Raw genomic sequence first — 16,803 nt, 5'->3', positions numbered from 1 at the left:
CGATTTTGTAACAATACACTGAGAATATGTCATAGGAAGGCAAGGATCATTTGGTTGCTGTGATGTATGATCTCCAAAGCATGCAGAAGAAAAGCAGCAGGCGTAAAACCGACTTCATTAATTTCAAATCACTTTATCAGACTTTTTTCTTAATATTCCAACGTACCTTTTTTTCTTGTAAACCCGTATACGCGCGCTCGCGTTTATATATTATTTTACAAAAATTACACTTATTTTTCTATAAAACACAATACGTCAAAAAGAACGATATCATGAACGTTAAACAGCATATGTAAACCTTACATGAAATATGAATAAACGTAATCTTATGGCGAGCGAGATAGAAAACCGCAGCCACAAAACAAACGTCTAATACCGGCACACAAATCATAAGGTGGGTCATCATGTAATATGCCTTATTTGACTGAGATACAAGAGAGGTAAGACCCAAACTGCGTTGGGGATACATCGTCTATCCAGTACTCAGATTCACTGTTTTATGTGTGTGTGTGTGTGTGTGAAAATTAATACTTATAAAGCAGTTAAGTAAAATAAAATCAAAAGCCTTTTTTTTTAATTTCGCGCAAAGCTACACGAAGGCTATCTGCGCTAGCCGTCCCTAATTTAGCAGTGTAAGACTAGAGGGAAAGCAGCTAGTCATCACCACCCACCGCAAACCCTTGGACTACTCTTTTACAACGTATAGTGGGATTGACAGTCACATTATAACGCCCTCACGGCTGAAAGGGCGAGCATGTTTGGTGCGACGGGGATGCGAACCCGCAACCCTTAGATTACGAATCGAGTGCCTTAACCACCTGGCCATGCCGGGCCGAAATCAAAAGGAAGAACTGAGTTAAAAACAGCAAATTCAGATCTACGATAAATGCGTGTGCGTTTCTTATAATAGTAAAACCACATTGGACTATCTGCTATATCCACCGAAGGGAATCGAACCCTTGATTTTAGCGTTGTAAATCCGTAGACTTATCGTTATAGCAACGGGGGACTAAGATTAATGGCTCGAAATGAACGAAAATAAACAAAGATCATACCAAAGGCGCTGCATAAATTAAAAGGATCCCCAGGTTACAGCCTATATATAATGGGGGATATACACAAACACACACAACGTTTTTAGTGTATAAAAAGCTTAAGAAAACTTAAATAATTTCCAAATTCGTTTTCAATCAAAGTCAGTTTCGTAAAGAGTACAGAAGTTGGTACGTGTATAATAATAGTAACATTAATCAAGACTGATGCATAGTTTTATTACATTTTTTATTTATATACCCATACCGTATTTTTATAGTTCATTTTATTCATTCTCCAAGAGGTACAGTACAACTATACACAGATATTAATTATCTCTTTATTTTACTCCATTTCTTCCGAAAAACATCTAAACCTCCCAATAATACGTTTAAAAATGTCAAAAATATTTTTGTAAAGCCATTTTAATCTTTCTTCATCGATTTTCGTCACGGACTTGACGGAAATAGCCAATTTCTATCAGTTATAATCCCGGAAACTCAACGCCGTCTCAACTGTCCCATACGAAGATGAAAAGTGAAGTAAAGAGCGCAACTATGAAAAGTGACAGGTAAATCAATCAAAAAAACAAATATGTTCAGGTGCTATATTTGAAGTCGCCCTTTCAAATACCCCAGAAAGCTTTATTTTGGACTGAAATTTCAAAATCTTCTCCGAAAGGTAAGGTACTCAAAGGCGAAAGGGTGCACCTGCCATACAGCACTTCAAAGTGCAATAAGAATATAAAAAAAAAATCGATTTGAAAAAATGTTGCGCCTCTGCGAGAGCTAGAAACGCACATACAGCTCCAACATAAATTGCCTTTATCTTGTACGCAAAAGAAAATATTTTTCTCGTAAAGTAAAAATACCAAACAAATAGGCAATGCACAACATAATGACAACAGCTTAAAGAAAACCTTACGTTTTAGAACATAGTAGAAGGTTTATAGGTGTATCGTCAATTACGTTTCTTGTGTCTATAACAGAACAATATATTAACTTTAGAAGTATAAGCAGGTACAGAGTCGAACGTATGGATATCATTCATGGCCGAGTTCATTATTTTGTATAGTGTTTCAAACCCGGTGAGGTCCGGCATGGCCAAGCGTGTTAAGGCGTGCGACTCGTAATCTGAGGGTCGCGGATTCGCATCCCCGTCGCGCCAAACATGCTCGCCCTTTCAGCCGTGGGAGCGTTGTAATGTGACGGTCAATCCCACTATTCGTTGGTAAAAGAGTAGCCCAAGAGTTGGCGGTGGGTGGTGATGACTAGCTGCCTTCCCTCTAGTCTTACACTGCTAAATTAGGGACGGCTAGCACTGATAGTCCTCGAGTAGCTTTGTGTGAAATTCTAAAACAAACAAACCCGGTGATGAAAGTTTTGTAAGAATCCTGGGTCAAAAAAGCCAAGTCAGAGGTTCCCAAAGTTCAAATATAGCCATCCCTGATTTGGTTGGTTGATTGGTTCTTTGATTTGTTGTTAAGCACAAAACAATACGCTGGGCTACCTGTACTCTGTCTGCTACGTGTATCGAAATCCGACTTTTAGCGTTGTAAGCCTGCTAACTTACCGCTGAGCCACCGGGGAGTCCCTTGATTTAGTATTGATGATCAGAGAGAGGGGAATTTGCTGCTCAAGAAACGAAATTATCTTTCACATTCATAACGCCCCTTTATCTGATATAGTGGAACGTACTTAGCAGTATATTGCAGCTCAAACCTTGGGTCGTTTTAATAAACAGACATGCACAAGCTGGGTCACGCGAGACTAGCTCCAAAAGTCACTTAATGAGACTAAACTACAATCGTCACTTGAACATTCGAGAAGTTATGAACATTTCCGTATGTATATTGTAACTTGTGTGTATGGGGTGGGTCAGATGTCCTAACAATGTTGAATTAAAATAAAACGTTTAACGACGAAATACAATTACTTGCGCTTCCAGAAATTACCACTGCGCAATTCGTAATAACAATGGTACCTACAAATTTTATAGTTTTGAATAATACTGTATGAATGCTGGTTAACCAAGACATTATACTTACAAAATGCACTGTCTTATATATATGTCTAACGTTTAAAAAGGAACCGTGTAAATTCTTATGCTTCTTGCACTTGGTCTTTAGTACATTCATAATGTGATAATTCAGGATGAAAGCTTTGAAAATTTATAGTTTTGATCAAGTCATGAATATTTCTGTTTACTTCCACTGAAATAACAATAAAGAAACTTACCTTCTTCAAATGGCCCACAGATGTTCCAAGGAAAGCAACAGTGTAGTCATGGGTAGAAGTCGCTGCCACAGCAGTCAGTAAAACTCCTGAATACGTGAGTACAGGCACACCTTCTATAGGCATGGTGCCACCTAGCGGTGTATTTACGTCCATTCCACAAAAGTCGTCGTTAATCTGGACTTGCTGTTTAAAGAATTGAAACCGTTAATAATCACGAGTAATTCAAGTATATGTAACACTTGCAATACATCTGTACACATTTATCACAGAGAAAGTCCTTTCTTATCACTTATTACAAAATAATACAAACAAATGTGATTGCATGTACAAAGTTTTTCCCCAGTGGTTTCCTGCAAGAGCTAATGGCAGAACCTGTAAATAATAAATGTGTTTTACTGTGTTGTATGTTTGTATCCATTTCTATGTTTATCTTTAATGCTTCTAATGCAACCCTCATCGGGTTGTTTACAGGTTTGGATGCGGTGGCGGGGGGTGGGGGGGATTATTTCATAGCACTGTGCTCTTCAGGTTCGATTTGGAGTAGATATAATACCATATACGAGGTTCTTTGATAGACGCTGATATTACACGTCGTTCAGTTTCACACGCACATAATCATTGTTTGAAGATTTTGTTCTTCAACAGCCAATAGGTTTCGAACACATCGCTAACATCAGAATATAGATACATCAGGACATCTTTTCCCACAGTAGCTACCTGGCTCTCAGCCAGTCATCTTCGCATCTTATCAAAGATCGCAATTTGTCGTGTACCAGAAATAATAGTTGAATTACAAATAATTTTCACCTATCTGATTCATTTACATACCCAAATTTTTCTATGAGAATAATACGAAGGGAAGGATGGAGAACAGGGGAGGCATCCTCCTACCCAATTTCATCCAACATTTCACTCACTACCTCATTATTTTAGTCACGTGACAATTATAACACGCTTCTTTTTACTCTTCTTAGGTGCTACGGATGAACTATTTTACTACACCTTCCTCTCTTCCCAATTTAACAGCGAACTCTAGTGAAAATACAACATCTTACTACTGAAGAGAATGTATAACCAATATTCTTCATACGCAAGCACTGGGATAAATGTCCCCTCATATTTGTATTTCATTATGAGCTATGTCCTTAGTTCACACCCCGAATTCCTTCTTCATATCCAGTGTTTATAGCTGGTTTATTCACATGTGTTCACCTTAAACAGCTGATCAGCAAGTAACTAAAAACTCATTTAATATCGGTATTTTCAATTTGAACGACACCTTATGTGATATATGGGCCAAATAACGATCATGTAACTCCTAATTTATACCTGCTATAATCGAGGGGTGGGGAAACTAATTACAATTATTTGCTAGATATGCGTGTCCTCCCTTAACCAGAAAGTGGGGTCAACTATTGCAGTTATAATGTTCTCGCAGCTGCAAGTGTGAAACATATTCAAAGACATGTTTTTGCTCGAACTTTGGGCATTCCGAGACAAGGCACGGTTTTCGCTAATTATTAGACCACGTCTGGCGTCCAAAGTTCAGTATAGTGGTACCTCGGTTCTCGAACTTTATCTGTTCCAGAAGGCTCTTCGAAAACCGAATCAATTTTTCCCATAAGAAATACTGTAAATTAAATTAATCCGTTACAAACCTCCAAAAATTACGCATTATGAAGCATTTTAAGTAAAAATATTGCTTATTTATACCTGTATAATAATACTTACATGCATAAAGTCAACCACAAAAACTATAAACACAATAAAAAAACAATAATTGAAAATTTAACTGCACTTTACCTGTGCTGAGGAGAGCTGATGGCGTAAGTGAAAGGTGGTGAGAAACGTAGAGAGTAGGAGGGTTATTATTGTTTGGAAGGGGAGTCACCTTCCATAAAAACGTCAGGTAACTCTCCTTCTGGGGTTCTTTCTCTTTTCTGTCTCTTTGCACCGCTACAACCTGCTTAAGACTCACTGAACCTATTTCTCACTAAAAGCTTGTCTGATGAGGTTTGTTTCTGCCTGGCACCCTCCCCATGTCTCACACACTATGTATGCCACTTCTCTTCCTAAGTTTTTCAAACCAGCCCCTACTAGCCTTAAAGGCATCGCTTGTATCAGCACACGTTCAAGGGGTGTTTTTCAGGAGGTCAGCATGCAACTGCTTTGCTTTCTCACAAATGATGGTCTCAGAAATGCTATCACCAGCGAACTGTTTTTCGTTTACCCAAATCAATAACAGTTTTTCTACCTCTTCCATTGTTTGTGATCTTTGTTTCGTAAGCACTGTCACTCCTTTTGCAACATCAGCTCCTTTGATGACCTCTTTATTTTTCAGTATGGTGCAGACTGTAGACTTCGCTATATCAAACTGTGTAGCAAGGTCAGACACGCAAACACCACTCTCATACTTCGCTATGAGATCTTTTTTCACCTCTATTGTGGCTCTAACAACTTTTCTTTTTGGTTTGCTGCTTTCATTATCCTTCTTGGACCCCATGGTGGCTTATTTAATCAGAATATTTAGAAAAAAAAAAAGAAAGAAAGAAAGAAAAAAAGAGAACGTTCACAGCAGATTTTAACGAGGGTGTGGACTGAGCGACAGGTGTGGGTAAAATGTCTTGGGCAAGCTTGGCGTAGGCCGAAAATGGTCGAAGGGCCATTCGGGTCATCAGTTGGGTTATTTCGGGGGTTCGGGCCACGGCAGCTTGGTTCGGGCACCGAGTTTATGTTCGACAACCGAATTGTTCGAGAAGGGAGTCGTTCGAGAACCGAGGTACCACTATACTAATTTTGTTTTGTAACATTTCATTTCGAGATGATACTTGCAATCAGGTTATTGTTGGTTTACAAATATTTCAAATTGGCGATCTATGTAATTTCATTAGCTACATTGCAAAATGAAAAAAAAGAAAAACAAACCAAGACATGATGACGGTGTATCTTTTCAATCAGCCAATTTTTTTTTAATTTTTACTTTATGTACATTTTGGTCCAATGATATCGATGCAAGTATTCTGCTATTTCCCAAGATAGTAGTTACTAATACGAGATACACATAAAGCAGATAATTTACAGTAGACAAGACTGAGTAGAGACGAAACTGAGTAACTTTATGTAATCCTTGGTGGTTTTGTTTATCACCAGTCACATAAAAGTAATCTCGCTACCAACGATCAGGGACGCCAATGGCACATCTAATGAGGATTAATAGCGTGCAGGGTCGACTAGCGTAAAGCTGGTGTCTGTGAAGAACCAGTAAAGTCAACTCCCACTGTAACATATATATATATATATTGATCGATTATAAATTACCAAAAAGGTTTATGTACACTTCATAATATCCACGTCATGTTCACCTTCAGAACAGACCGCTTATCCGTGCTTTGTGCATATTAGAAACAGAAAAAGGACAAGTAACAGATGTAGAAGGGGCGTAAGAAAGTATGTTGAGGCAACAAACACGGTATGTAAATTGACCAACTAATGGTGTTGGTCATGCGACACAGTTTCTACATATTTCCAAATGATAAGCTTTGCCGTATTTAATAATGATACTTGAATCGTTCTAGAGTAAAAAGAAACGAATTCGAGTGACTAAGCAAAATAATTTGAAAACGCCAACAAAGTGAACGATGGCACAATCAACGATATAGTCGTTATACGGAACAAACCTAGGGTTATCGAACCAGAAAACGTGAACCAAGCCATTCGTTAAAAACCTAAAGCGGTTTAGAAATGCAACATTAATGCAAATAAATAAAGGTCCAGTGAATTTATACGTAAAATTACAGATAGGGTCCATGCTATCGGATTTGTATAAATATAAGCCACTAAGTTACCTATTTGCCAAAGTGCTTCTGGGCATGAGTGTTATTTCGTTCGGGAACAGGGGGGATGTCCCCATTTTAATATTTGTATAATGTATCCTGACACTAGCTTGTTTTAGCTTGTTCTCCCTCTTTTATAAGCAAGTAACACCCCTGCTTGTGGGTCCATAAGTGTTGATTAAAGTGTGTGTAATAATGCATGAACTTCATACATGCAAAGTTAATCAAAAATACCATAAATATTGAAATCAATAATTATAATTACTATGGGGGTTTGATTTTTTTTTTACTAAACCTTGTTAATTTGTTATTTAAATAAATAAATGAGTCAAACTGTGCAATATGTGGCCTTACCAGTAGCTAACAGAACAAACACGTAATTTATAGTTTGCGAGTGTTATGCATAGACTCTGCAGTTTGAAGCAAAATAGAAAGCAATTTTCATCATGTCCTTAACGTGGATCAAGAAACGACGACATTGCAGTGTGCGTGCATATCAACAGATCATTAAAGTTATGTAATATCTTCTATACATCATTAAAGCAATAAAAGTCTTTAAGTGTTTAAATAAGATGCATACTGAAAAGATAAATTAAAGTTATTTATAATTTAAATAAATTTTGCTGTGAAATTCGCTTGAAGTCTAAGCACTTCATCTTATCATTATTTTACACTTTCAATTGAAATTCACTTTGAAAGAATACGAGTTCCCACTATATGCTAAATAAACACGCGACCTAAAATTATTCTCTTCAATGAGAGGCATTGAGATTTAAAATAAATCAGTACAACTTACAGAACCTATTGTATAACTTTAGCATTCTTAACACATTCATACTTATATTTCTATTCCTTAATAAGGTACTCAAATTATGTTCAACCAAAGAAGCATCTGGTATTACAAATGTTTTCTCTTATAAACTTATTTTCTGTTTATAAACACCATACTAAAACGTCGTTTGGGACACTGTTTACGATGATAGCGATATCACAGTCTCTGCTTTTGCGGGACATACATTTTAAATACATGATCTCTATGGTTTCTCTTTCAAGGTAGCCCATTAATTAATAACTTGGAAGTAGGACGTTGGTACTGACCTGCGTCAGGCCAGATTCTGGTTTGATTGTCTCCATGAAAAGTTGTACAACTGGACCTAGTACTAAGTTAAAATATCATCCAAAGTACAACAGATTATCCAGATGTGTTCCATACTGAAGCTTCTTCACACGTGGATTAGTAGAAACATGAAACCTTGGAAAGAACCGGCGGCCTGTGGCATTGCTAAATCCTGGTATTATTTGTAAAAATACCAAATCTACTGTACATTGCAGAAGCAAGTCTTCTTGACCTTAAGTGAAATTCACAACGTTTGCTTTTGTCGTTTGGTCGTTAATAATTTCTCCAATTGCTGTACTAAGAGCTCATTATTAGTCCATGGGTTGTGATCAAACATTTTACTTCCAAACAGTCTTGTCTTATTTATTGATAAAGGCTATGACAGATCCATATAATTTTCGAACAAAGAACCTAACCTTTTGAGATTATGTGCGGAAAAATGCTTCACTTTTCTGAGTTCGTCTATTTTCTATCTATATATATTTCTTAACGAAATATTCAGACCCTCTCTTCACAACAGGTAGGTAACATCACCACACAATCATACGAAAATAATAAGTAATAAAAAAATGGATAACAAATGATCAAAATTGAATACAAAAGTGTAGTCTTTTCAATGTGTGTGTGTGTGTGTGCATGCACGCGCGTGCGCGAAATGGACTGAAATCAATTTTTGAAAATGAATGCAGGTCTAATTTTCTATATTATATTAAATGTTTGTCTCCTTTTATTTCACGTTATTGTGGTTGTTGCACACATTAATATTCTGCAAAGCACTTAAAACAGAAACGCATACAAACATGTACATATATGTCGAGTGGAAATATATTTTCGTCGTAAAATGACTGCTTATTCTTTATAATGTGGCTTTTTCTTTAATTACTTTACGAGAAGAAAGTAATATACAAGTTCGACGTAAGATTTTTCTTTGTTTTAGAACTTTGCGCATAAATATATAAGAACTATATGCAATAGCCGTCCAAAAGTTTGAACTCGTAAACAAGAGGATAGAAAAGCAACTAGTCAACAACGCCCACTGCAAATTCTTGGGCTACTCCTGTTCGATAGAATAACGGGAATGAGGATAATGTCACCCTTGTAGCACACTTATGAACCAAAAGTGTGGACAGAATTTTTCTAAAGCATGAGCGATGAATCCTGGGATTTAGTCAAGACACAGTAAACATTTCGTCAAGCCCGATCCACATTCAAGATATATTAAAACCTGCAATCAATGAAATCATAAAAGATCTGTTTATTTTCGTTTGTTTTTTGAAATTCGCGCAAAGCTACTCGAGGGCTATCTACGCCATAAAAGATTTATAACTTAAAATATAATTACAGAATAATCAAATAGATGCATGAATAAGTATATTAGAATTCTTCAAGGTGCACGTATAATGTTGCCCTTTGGAAATTTTTCACAATTAACCTAATACACATTCTAACTTTAGTTCATCTTTGAACTTTGAAATTTCTTTTAGTAACCAAGATTTTTTTTTTGTTTTACATGTTTTCAGATGAAGCATAGTGAGGGCTGTAGAAATTAGTTCTGTTTATTTCTCACATAAATAAAAAAACCTTAGAAGGAATGAGCAGTAAACATAATACACGGTAATAAACCTTTGATATTAAGTACTAGTTTAAAATAAAATTTAAATGTACGACAATGGAACGATACCAAATTTATATGGATACCAATTTTGATACTTTCACGTGTCCTCTTCAGTTAAACATTTTGATATTTCCTATATCAATATCATAATCAGTATGTTTTACAGGTCGCGTGAGAATTTATACAAATCACTTAAAAATCACATGATTGGAGTTGGAATTTTGAATTTGAATGGTAACTCGCGCACATGGAGTCTAACCGGCTAGCTCAAATATTCCTAAGAAACTGATTTCACCGTTCCTAATTTTGAAATATCAACCACAGGACAGGCAGCAGAACCCGCTGCCACGAGTTTTGTTCAGCTCTCTGAACTGTATAATAAATAGGACTGACTCACTTTTATAACACTCACACAGTTCAAAGTACAGACCATATTCTATTATGGCACATGTCGAACGCCTGACTTTACGATACGCAGCACGACACGCAAACAACTTAGTGCGTGCTTATCACACACACGAAATATCGTAAGTTCCCTTTGCTATGTTTAATGTGTTTCATTTGCTTTGCAAGTACCATTCAAGTATGAAAATGTACGTCTATAGCAAACTTTCAAATCAACGCTAGCTCTTCGGGAAGTGAGGGCCAGTTTTAAAATAAATGAGAAATCTGGGCGATAACAATAAACAGAATACGATATTCACGTGCAGTATCGAATTAAATAATCAATTAGAATAACAAATGTCATCAACTAAGAATCTAAATTTCTGTCGGTAACATTTATGTTGCAAGATTCCTAGATCAGAAAATTATTGCAGCCATGAATAACAAGACCGTTTCACGTCTGTCTGGTGTCATGCCGGTTTGTAACCCCCATTTACGCAGCACGGAACATACCTATGATAAGCTGATACCAATCTCAAGATTCTCCCAATTCACGTGCAGTTCTCTCTCAATCTCTTATTCTCTCCTTCTCTTTATTTTCTTCGTGGAATCTTTAGTTCGCTTCGCTTATCTGTATACCGAAAAACCGTATTTTTATTATTACAGTTCTACTTGTTTTATTTTCCGCGTGTCGTAAATTCGTAATCATTATTTTTCGTGTTTGCGTCTCGATCTGCTTGCAGAAGATACGGAGCAAAAAATGTGAAAAGGTATGAAATTGGAAGAGTATTGGATAAGACGACTATAGGATTATGAGAGGCAAGTTAACAGCTTACACGTCACTGATGATGATTTCAAATAACTGGAGAAGAAGAAATAATACAGCAGACGGAAAACACGGAGTATATTCCATAAAACATGGCTAATAATTTTCCATTATTATGACTGCTGACTGTATTCACAAGGATGTGCGTTGTGCTAAGAGTAAAAGCATGTTTTACTGTTATATAGCAGTGGTACCCGAGATTTTTTCACTGACCATATCCTGACCTAATTACCTAGGATTTGTGCACTACCTCTACTATGTATTCTTTTTTTTTTACGTAAAGTTTTGTGTTTTTAATTATTCTTCGTTTGGTTAATCTTTCGTGACATTCCAAGATACTTGCCACTAAACAAATTTTGAATACTAGTGACCACTCTGTAGTAAAGATTGTTAGCAATAATATGAAAATCAAGCAAGAGTGCCCGTCCCCAGTGACGGGAAAATGGTAAGTTAACTTACCAATTTAAATAATTTCGTGAGCTTTAAAAGTTTGTGTTACACTCTTGGTTTCAACCAAAGTCAAAGCTCTGAGCCCCTTATACCACCCACAGAGAAAAGTAATTGTTGAGTATTTCAGTAATGCTAAGAGCCACTCAACAATAACACACACATTTATTTATTAAAATGGGCTCCAAACCTAAATTCTGTTTCGTGAATTCCCAAATACCTGAAAAGTGGCTTTCAAATCAGAATTTAACACTTACGGAAAGCAAATTTTATGTCATACTGTCATACTGAATGATATGGTAAATATCATTCACGCAAAGTAGTTTTGTACTGTATTATTACTTCTTATTTATGGTGAAGATGCTAAGACCATCTACCACCGTACCTGAATTTTTACCAGAGTTTCTCCTAAAGGATTATTTTCAACTGCGCAATTATAATTTCACTTCATTTTTAACACATTAGGCCTTATTGCACCTCATATATAATATGTAGTCCTAGTAACAAATGATAAAAAATAATAATTATTCTAGTAAACAGATTTATTTATCAACTCTGGAATGGAATTTTATAATCTTAAATATTTTTTAAATGTTCATCCACTTGAACTTACTTACGAAGGTAAATTTTCAACAGAACAAATATTTTTATGGGTGCATAATTTATGATCAGCTGAACAATAGAAAACCCAGTTTTAGACTAGTGATTATAGTGAAGGCAGCCGTCAGCAGCACTATACCAACCACCAGATATAGTAGGGAAATGACTTTCACTCTTATAACGCTCCCACGGCTTAAAGTGCAAGGAGTATTTTGTGGTATCATATGGATTCGAACTCGATTCACTAGCCCCGAAATCCAGAGTTTCAGCAAAAAGAACTAACCCGCGCCTCTCCACGACAGGCGTTATTTTGGTAATGTTGGATACATACAGTTTTACTCATGTATTTTAAAGCTTATTCTTACTTTCTGCTAACTATATTGGCAAGTCTCTATTTTCCATCATAAGTTCGTTGTTAAATACAAAGCCACAAAATTGGCTATCTGCGTTAGGCTCACATCAGTTATCAAACTCCACATTTTTGTATTACAAACCACCGATCTAACTTCTGAGCAACCTGGGGGTAGGAACTTTAAACTACAAGAATTAAAGCAAAATAAAACCTCAAACAACTTCGCAGTGAAACATATTTGGGCTTGAATTTCAACCCTATTTACTACTTTTCGTTCATTTGTATATATTATACAATATTCTTAGTGGCTACTCAAGTTAAACTATAATGTGACTGCCACGTATCAATCTTTATATAGTGTCTCTCTTTACGTACTCATAGTCAGTCATAAACATGTTTGAGATTTCGTTTTATGACTTTACTTATGACGTTTGCAAACGTCAAACTCAAGGTAATTACAAATGTATTTGATTTAACTCAGCACATAATGGCAATTTAACTATAATAATAATAAATTTTGTGAATGTATGCATATTATATTCAAGTATACACGATCACATTTCCTTTTTGTGAAATCGTGTATAATGCATAAGGATTTCCACGTGACAAAGGCAGACAAGGCACGGCATGTTTAGCACGAGCTCCCAGAGGAAAGCAAATATTTTGGGGCACAGAAAAAAGACGTATACAAACCAGCAAACATTAACCTTAGATGTATTTGTCACCTCACTGATTTTTAAACAAAATTTTCCGAAATATTTATGCGTAAAAATATGCTACGAGTACACGAATTTCATTGGTTACAAAAGCCCTAATAAGTTGCATGTTACAATTACATACAAAAAAACAACATCATTTTAATTGCCGCTTGGATTCCCCGTGTATTTTACACAGAAAACTATCGCTAACGGAGGTAAATAAGTGGCTTTGGCAATTTAATTTTTTTTTCGGCCCTTAATACTCGGTAATGTAACAAGCAAAAACATTGATGCATTATGTGAATCTCACCAGCAACAAACAATACAAAAACAAGGGCTAACTGCTTGTTTTATTTGTACACACAACGAGTCATCATAATTTTATAGACACTATGTAATAATTGCAATTTGCAGCAGTTAATTAAAACAATTCTTCACACAGTTCAAATCCTACCAAACTATAACTCTAATAGAAAATTTGTTGTATAATAGATTAGGAGTGATTAAGCCTACTAGTGAGCACAGACCGTTTTGTTTTTTTTATAGGGTCTTTTCATTAAATTGTATCGGTGGAGGCCATAAAATCTTTGTTACTTCAAAACTGTTTTGTCTGTAGTTAAACAGAAAGCTACAAAATGGACGATCTGTAATGTGTCAATCGTGGGTATCGAAACCCGTTTTTTAGCATTGTAAGTCCGCAGACTTACTTCTATGCCACCAGAACAAACTATGGAACTGCATCCCACTGAGTCTTAATGATAATCTGGCACAAGCCTATCAATATGTGTAAAACAAATCACATTTGGTTTTTAATATTCACACGACCGTTAGAAGTTTGATCTATTAGCATAAACGACGTTTTAACTAAATATGATCCAGTAATAGTTGTCACTAAATTTATAAGCTATATTATCTTAACCATATCACCAATTTAGCAGCATAAAACTAGAGAGAAGGCAACTAGTCATCACCTCCCACCGTCAACTCTTGAGTTACTTTTTTACCAACGAATAATGGGATTGATTGTAACATTATAATGCCCCCATGGCTGAAAGGACAAGCATGTTTGGTGCTATGGAGACCTTACAACAGGAACTGAATGATATTGTTCGATGCATCTGATTAACAGTTCGTAGTCTTTGTGAAAGTATTAATAATGAGTATACCACTAGACACAAAATGTCCTCCAATATTCTTTAAGTTCGGTTGGATTTTAATAGATCAACAGTTTTTGCCTCTCACTGAGCGTAAACAGATCCGGCTTCCAAACATCGCTACTATATTTTACAGTTTTATATCATTAAAATTTTGGGTTTAATCATCACGCTCAATGCATTTAAGGTGGTATCGCTATTCGCCCGAGTAATCTAAGAGCAAGCCAGTGTCAGAGATCATTACTATTCGTTTTATCTTGCAATTACCAAATTATTTTTGCTGAATAATAATTATCATATTCTCAGACATTTGCCTTATTTATACCGACCATCTGGAAATATTTTATTACATCCTAATACACTTATCGAACTATTGAACTGTCTGCAACTCCAGGTCTCATTCTGCTACAAATTTATTTTCCTTGTTCGGTGCTTTTTTTTTCTTCTTTTAATGAGGCGAGGTGGTTACGACGTAGTTTCGTTAAATCGTGTGTTATTCCATATACGTATAGCCTTCTAGTTTGATCAAAACGTGACTTATTAATTATTAGAGGTAGAATAAAGTGAAGCCATAAGCTCAATGATTGTTTTTCGCTATCCCATGACTAAGAGATCGAACCCCAGGAGGCTGCATTCATTCAAAAAAAAAAGAAAGAAAAGTGTATCGAAATTTCCTTCTTTACTATATGATAAGATAGTATGTGACCTTTTGGCGAAAAGACGGCAATACAATTTTAATAATGAAATTGCTAACGGAGGTTTGGTACTTAAGTTGTCTAAGGACAAAATGTTTAGTGTATTAACATGCTATACGTTCCCTTAAGTCTACTTCAATTTTAGCATGAAACTACACAAGGGTGACGTCATCGCTAAATAAGAGGTACATAATCTTCTTTTAACGAATCGGATATTCTGGTAAGTCTTCTTCAAATATAATACTCAATTGATAGAAGAGAGATCATATACGACTGGATTGTAACGGAATCCTTTAAAGCCTATTCCGCGTTAAGCCTGATGAAAGCTTAAAAAGTAGCCTTAACACAAATCTATACAATACGACGGTGAACTTGTTACACGAAACATTTAAAGTTGCTTTGAAAATACAGTGTAAACATAACTTAAAGTCCAAACAACATCAACAAAAACAATTAAAACAAAGTACAATACTGTTTTCCATGAGTATTCAATTATTATATACTTATTTTGAAATGAACTGAAAACAACGTTTTTAGTCTTAAATGTTTTCTCATTTGTGAAACACACTTCGTCATTTGAAGTATCGCTGAATACGTCACCACACAGCTCGTGAAAATTATGTCGATTAAATTGATACAGCTCATCAAAATGGTCACGTGAACTTCTATTTCTTGAAAAACATTTACTTCACTGTTAACCAAACTGAGCATATCAACGTAAGTCGGCGATGTATTTAAGACTTCGAAATGGAAGATGAAGGGCAATACATGTATAAAAAACTTCGGGCAGGTTGAAGTACAAATTATTCAACAAAACTAGACATTAATGCATTATAAACATCGAGTTTCTTTTACACAAATTCACAACTTCCTTCTTATACGATCTACTTTGTTTTCGTATTGTTTTTGTTGTTGTTTTTAATTTCGTGCAAAGTTACACGAGGGTTGTCTGCGCTAACCGTCCCTAATTTAGCAGTGCAAGATTAGAGAATAGACGGTCATCACCATCCACCGCAAACTTTTGGGCTACTGTTTTACTGACGAATAGTGGGATTGACCGTAACTTTATGACGCCCCCAAGGCTGAAAGGGCGAGCTTTGGTGTGACGTGGACTTGAACCCGCGACCCTCTAATTACGACTCGAGCGCCCTAACTACCTGGCCATGCCAGGCCTCCTATAGAAACTGGATTGTAAGTTTTATCCTACGCTTACGTAAAAAAATATTTCACCAACCCGGTTATACAAAAATCCGGGACTTTGAAGGGTTTGGCTAAATATCACAATAGACTTCTCCAAAACCGGGAAAATATTTTAGTTCTGATGATAAAACGATTCTAGTGTAGAACGAATAGCACAGTTTTTATCTTAATTAATTACAATGAAAAACATTTGTGTTCCACACTACTAGAGACGTAAATAGTTTAATACAACTGACAAATGAGAAAACGCACGTACTCTTCGATGCTTCCAAAAACTGAATCCTGCTAACGGTGTACTAACGGTTGTGTGTAGTTAAGCACAAAACTATACAGTGAGATATCTGTCCTCTGCCAACCACGGATATCGAAAACAGGTTTTTAGCGTTGTAAGTCCGCACACATACTATTGTGGCATTGGGGGCTTATATTTAAGAAACTTGTGTTTCCTTAACAGCAAATGGTGTTATAAAAAAAGCCATGGTTGACAGTGGGATTTGTTGTGAATGGTTGAATTAAATATAAATCATTTCTCTATCATTCATGACTCACTCTCCTTTGGTGCTATATATAATTTGAATGTTAGCAATCATAATTCTCTTGAGGTCTTTTGTAC

At 35.9% G+C, this 16,803-nt stretch overlaps 1 protein-coding gene across 19 annotated transcripts in view; it reads right to left on the bottom strand.

Moving 5' to 3' along the window:
- LOC143223520 (plexin-A2-like) overlaps positions 1-16,803 on the bottom strand; it is a 224,718-nt gene that overhangs the window by 68,095 nt on the left and 139,820 nt on the right. For all 19 annotated transcript variants that reach the window (XM_076451680.1, XM_076451711.1, XM_076451671.1 and 16 more), the window contains one exon: positions 3,270-3,452. In XM_076451680.1, the coding sequence (XP_076307795.1) occupies positions 3,270-3,452 (183 nt within the window). The remainder of the gene's footprint in view (positions 1-3,269; positions 3,453-16,803) is intronic.

Source organism: Tachypleus tridentatus, chromosome 1 (assembly GCF_004210375.1).
Source record: "Tachypleus tridentatus isolate NWPU-2018 chromosome 1, ASM421037v1, whole genome shotgun sequence".
NCBI classification, from domain to species: domain Eukaryota; kingdom Metazoa; phylum Arthropoda; class Merostomata; order Xiphosura; family Limulidae; genus Tachypleus; species Tachypleus tridentatus.
This window is presented reverse-complemented; position numbering and strand designations above follow the sequence as displayed.